The sequence below is a fragment of the Cynara cardunculus genome, assembly GCF_001531365.2.
Source record: "Cynara cardunculus var. scolymus isolate 2C chromosome LG 2, CcrdV1, whole genome shotgun sequence".
Classification (NCBI taxonomy): domain Eukaryota; kingdom Viridiplantae; phylum Streptophyta; class Magnoliopsida; order Asterales; family Asteraceae; genus Cynara; species Cynara cardunculus.
The window spans coordinates 46,365,740-46,370,942 of record NC_037529.1 but is presented as its reverse complement, the minus strand read 5'-3'; the positions used below and the strand labels follow the sequence as shown (position 1 = coordinate 46,370,942).

At 36.1% G+C, this 5,203-nt stretch overlaps 1 protein-coding gene across 2 annotated transcripts in view; it reads left to right on the top strand.

Moving 5' to 3' along the window:
* LOC112507681 (aspartic proteinase oryzasin-1-like) overlaps positions 1 to 1,742 on the top strand; it is a 10,686-nt gene extending 8,944 nt beyond the window's left edge. For both annotated transcript variants that reach the window (XM_025112345.1, XM_025112344.1), the window contains exons 12-14: positions 787 to 906; positions 1,083 to 1,171; positions 1,384 to 1,742. In XM_025112345.1, coding sequence (XP_024968113.1) covers positions 787 to 906; positions 1,083 to 1,171; positions 1,384 to 1,468 — 294 coding nt within the window. In that variant the 3' untranslated portion in view covers positions 1,469 to 1,742. The remainder of the gene's footprint in view (positions 1 to 786; positions 907 to 1,082; positions 1,172 to 1,383) is intronic.
* Positions 1,743 to 5,203: the final 3,461 nt, after the last annotated feature.

The following is a 5,203-nucleotide window of genomic DNA, read 5'->3' as shown; positions in this document are numbered from 1 at the left end:
TTAAAAATTATATTTAATTTGTTTTATATTTCTTAATTTAAACCATTATCTATCTATACTATCTATATTATATTATAAAACTTGCTAAACGGTTATTATTGAATTTTTAGGAGGTATAAATTTTGATCCATTATGTATAGTTTTTGAACCTTTACAACCTCTACATTCAACATGACAATTAAAACTAAAATTGAGGAATACCCTGATAATCATTTACCTGGACGGTATGCACATGTGCATACAAGGGTTGGGTTCCGGTGAGAAGGGTAAGAAGGGCATTCCGCCCTTAGATCAATCCTAATTGAATCTCAACACTAATGAGATGCACTGAGATGCACCGGATCAATTCTAGTATCAAGCGCAATTCATAGGGTGGGAGTGAGATTAAATGTGTTCAACCAGATCCCTTCTTACATTTCTCACTTTAACTTCCATTCTCACGTGATCCTTCGTCTGTGCATAGATCTTAAATGAACTTCTCGCTTTTTCAATATATTTTATTTAAATAAAATATTGATTATCTTTTGAAAAAGGAGTGAATTAGAAAGTTTCAAAATGCCCCTCTTTTAACTTTCTTAGGTTCTTTAAATTAGTCACGATAATTCCTATATTTACATATGATTCTCTTATGATCTTGGCCATTGAAAAATCTTATCTAATGGTTGAGATCTCTTCTCAAATTTTTGGGGCTTCTCGTTTGAATGTTTCACTGTGTGTATATATATATATATATAAATGTATATCATACATGCACACATATATAATATAACTCAACATGTTCAATAGCTTTGTGAGAGCATACCAAGCCCTGCTGGAGAATCAGTCATCGATTGCAATAGTCTCTCTAAGATGCCGAATGTTTCGTTCACCATTGGCGAAAAGCTCTACACCCTCACTCCAGAACAGGTACGAGTTCTTCAACATCATGAATTATACTACCTCCGTTAAAGAAACAAGTGAACTTTTGACTTTAAGAATCATTCTTCAACATGTTATCTTTATGAATTTGAAGTTAAAATATTCGAGTTAGGATAACCAATTGCTGAGTTATTATATACATATTCACCATCTTCGATCATCAGTATATTCTGAAAACTGGAGAAGGCATTGCTGCTGTCTGCATTAGCGGTTTCATGGCGTTGGATGTTCCACCTCCAGCAGGTCCTCTATGGTAAGCATCATTTTCATAACGACCACCAACTCAACTCAGACTGTATACAAATAGAAACAAACATCTAGCACATGTAAAATGTGAATTCAGATATGTTCACTATGTGCTAGTCTCACCTCCCAAAAGACCAGTTTTTTGAATAGGGTTTACTGGGATCGGTTTGATTTAACTTTGTACACAGTATGCTTATTGGCGTATGATGTGTGATGCAGGATTCTTGGAGATGTGTTCATGGGTGTTTACCACACGGTGTTTGACTACGGAAATCTGCAGCTGGGGTTTGCCAAATCGGCGTAATTTAGTAGCTGATTAGCACAAAAACTGAAGGCTCATGTAAATAAATGGATCGATGGATGGATGTATGTTTATTGTAATGTTTGAACTGTGACGTGTGTCCTGGTATCGAACATGCTGTTAGGAGGTTGTATGCTATTTGCTGGACTCGTGGTCCTCCATGGTCTCATACTGGTAAATTAGTACTCTAAACATGTCCTTGAGAAAAATGATCGTGGTTCCTTTGTTTATCCTTGATCAATATCTGCTAGCAGGTGCATATGCAATTATGAAGAACAATCCATGCGTTAATATATTACCTATAATTATTTTTCATTCTGGTAAGTTACGTCATACCATTATGCAATCCAAATAATTGAAATCTTGTCCAATTTAGGTAAAGCTAAATTCGGTATTCCAGAAAACGGACTAAAAAGGCTAATGATTTGAATGTCTTAACGTAATCCATCAGGTAATTGGAGATGGCAAATCGGTTAAGCGGTCGACCTTGTAGTAGATTTGACTTGATATAGAAAGTGACTTATTCAGTAAGTTTTTAAGCAGAAATTTTATGCAAAAAAGCATATTTTATTCACATCTACCACTTGTAATTAAAAACATGTTGCTTCAATCTATGAAAAAACCTCTCAAACAAAAACCTTCCAAATCTATATTGGTTAATTAATTTACACAACTTTTGATGGGAAAAACACATCACAACGGTAACAATAATGGAATAAACCACCTTAGTTGGACAAAACTTTTCGGACTTATGGATACAAACAAATAAGGTATGCTAAATGCATGATGATAATCAGCCATGCAAATCAGAAATAAGCAACAACATAACACACATGTAACTCATTGATTTTAGCATGGAAACCTCTCACGATGAGAGTAAAACCATGAGACACTCAAGCCGCTTAAAGTCCACTACCACCAAATAAACAATACATGCCTTCTCTACATAAAACTAGAGACACAATCATCATAAAACTAGAGACACAATCATCAAACCAAAAGGAAAAGAGGAAGAAATATCACCCATAAAACTACTATTTGTCGAATAGCAAAAGGATGTCTTCTAGGCCTCCAAAACCAATCTCCACCGTTGAGAATGTAGGTAAAGATTTCGTGAAGCTACTGTCAACGATGCATGACGACCCGAAGGTACACGAAACAGCACGGCTGTGCTTGCCCGAAAAGTAATCGAACTTTTTTTTGTCTTTTCTCACTTTTGTATTTTGTCCTAAAATACAAGACTACATATAGCTTGTATTGGTTCACTATTGTTGACCTATATTAACTATTACTTATGGGCAAAAATAATTAAATAAAACCCAACAAATCTCCCCCTTTTGTCTATGAAGAAGAGTTCACCATCCTGGCGATCGAACAACATACCTTGAGGCTTTCCCTTGCTAAGGCCTTTGTCAACACATCAGAATCATTATCAGGGTTTGAACTTTACCAAGTTCAAGCAATACATCTTCAAGAGCTTCTTGGATGTGGTGATACTTCATCTTCATATCTTTTGTTTTTTCATGAAAGGTTGAATTTTTCGCAAGACAAATGGTACTTTGATTATCATAAAGAACCACATATTGCTTTTCCCTAAAACCAAGCTCCTTCAAAAAACTATTTCAACCAAAGTAATTCTTTGCACACTTCATTTTGCATGATATACTTAGCCTTGGTTGTAGACAAGGCAACACATTTTTTCAGCCTTGATTACCATGATACTCCCCCCCTACAAAGATCATCAAATATCCAGAAGTGGACCTCAAATTGTCTATTTTTCCTGCCATATTACAATTAGTATACCCAAAAAGTATTGACTTTTCATTCCAAAATATTATATACCAAATTTGGAAGTACCTCGCAGATAGTGGATAATCCATTTAACTGCTTCACAGTGCTTTTTACCCGGATCTGACTGAAACCGACTAACAACACCTATTGCCTGGGCTATATCAGGCCTTATACATACCATCATATACACCAGGATACCAATAGCTGATGCATACAAAACTTTATCCATTTTTTCAATCTCTTTTGAAGAGGGACAATCTTTATTAGTTAGCTTAAAGTTAGTAGTTAGGGCTGAATTGACCACTTTAGCTTTATCCATGTTGAATCTACAAAGCACCTTCTTGATGTATTGCTCTTATGATCCGTATGCCAAGAATATCTTTTTGGCCCTAAGTCTTTCATTGCAAAAGACTCGCTCAACTAGTGCTCCAGTTTGACAATTCTTTCTTTATTCATGCCAAAAATCAACATGTCATCAACATATAACAAGAAAATAATGAAATCATCATCCTCAAACCTATGAAAGAAAACACAGTGATCTAAAGTCATCTTTTAGTAGTCGTGCTTCCCCATAACCGACTCATAGTTCTTGTACCAATGTGAAATCCTTCAAGTTTCCCTATGTAGATTTCCTTATCCAAGTCGCAATGAAGGAAAGATGTCTTGAGATCCATTTCTCAACCTCAAGATCAAGGCTAACTGATAAGCCAAGAACCACATAGTAGATCCCATCTTCACGACTGGAGAGAAAATTTCCTCAAAGTTAGTACCTTTTCTTTGACTAAAGCCTTTCACCACCAATCTAGCTTTGTACCTGGTCGTGAATTATGTTTTTTCTATCTTCACTTTGTAGACCTATTTGTTCTTCGAAGCCTGTTTATCCATTTGCGACTTTACCAACTCAAAGGTATTGTTCTTATGCAAGGAAGTCATCTCGTCTTGCATTGATTGAACCCAATCTTTCTTATGCTCATGTTTCATGGCCTCTACATTACACTCAGTTCTCCCTTATCTGTCAGTAAGACATACTCATCAGCAAACATGTACTTCACCACATGGATTCTCCCTTCACTGAGAATAGTTGTTTTCTATCTAAAGCATCTTCAGATATCAACTGGTTATGACACAAACGACTTTCTCATCTCAACTTCAAGATGCTTAACGAGCTGTCTCGAAAGGATCTTGTCACTGGACTTTCTCAGCACTATTTTGCAAAAAATCTCTTTGCGCAACGTGTTAAAAGGGAAAGCAGACAAATGCTAGCTTTAAGTCGAAGCAAGTCGCTTCAGTGACTTCTCTGCTTCAGCTATTGTACATAGATTTATTTGGTCCTATCTACGTGCAATCAATAGCTGGAAAAAAATATACGCTCGTTATCGCTGACGAGTTTTCCAAGTACCCTTGGGTCTTCTTTCTTAGATCTAAGAGTGATGCACTTGAAGAAATCATCTCGTTCGTCAAACTCATAGAAGTACTGAACAACATCAAAGTACGGTTTATCAGGAGTGATCATTGTTAGACCCCATAAGTATTATGTATGAAGTAATGAAGACAAACAGGTGATGAAGAACCAGAAGGCCGATGGAAGACTTCAAGGAAAAATGACTAAGTCTGAAGAACAATAAGAGGGTCGATGAACTGACTACAGATCCGATGGAAAGTGCATCTCCATAACCCCTCTTGGCACTAACACTTGGAGTTTCCTTTACCAGTTCAACCAGAGGCAAGTAATGAAGATATGAAGATAAGGTTGAACTCATATCCCCTGGAAGATAGCTGGAGATGACCAATCAACAGCTGGATTCTACAAAAGTTATCTTGTTTTAATGTTTATCCATGTTTTAGATAAGCTTTATCTATTAGTAGAAGATTAGCTAAAGAGTCTCACTAGATAGTTATCTTCTTATTAGATTACTAGTATAAATAGGTGGTTAGGCCTATTGTAAT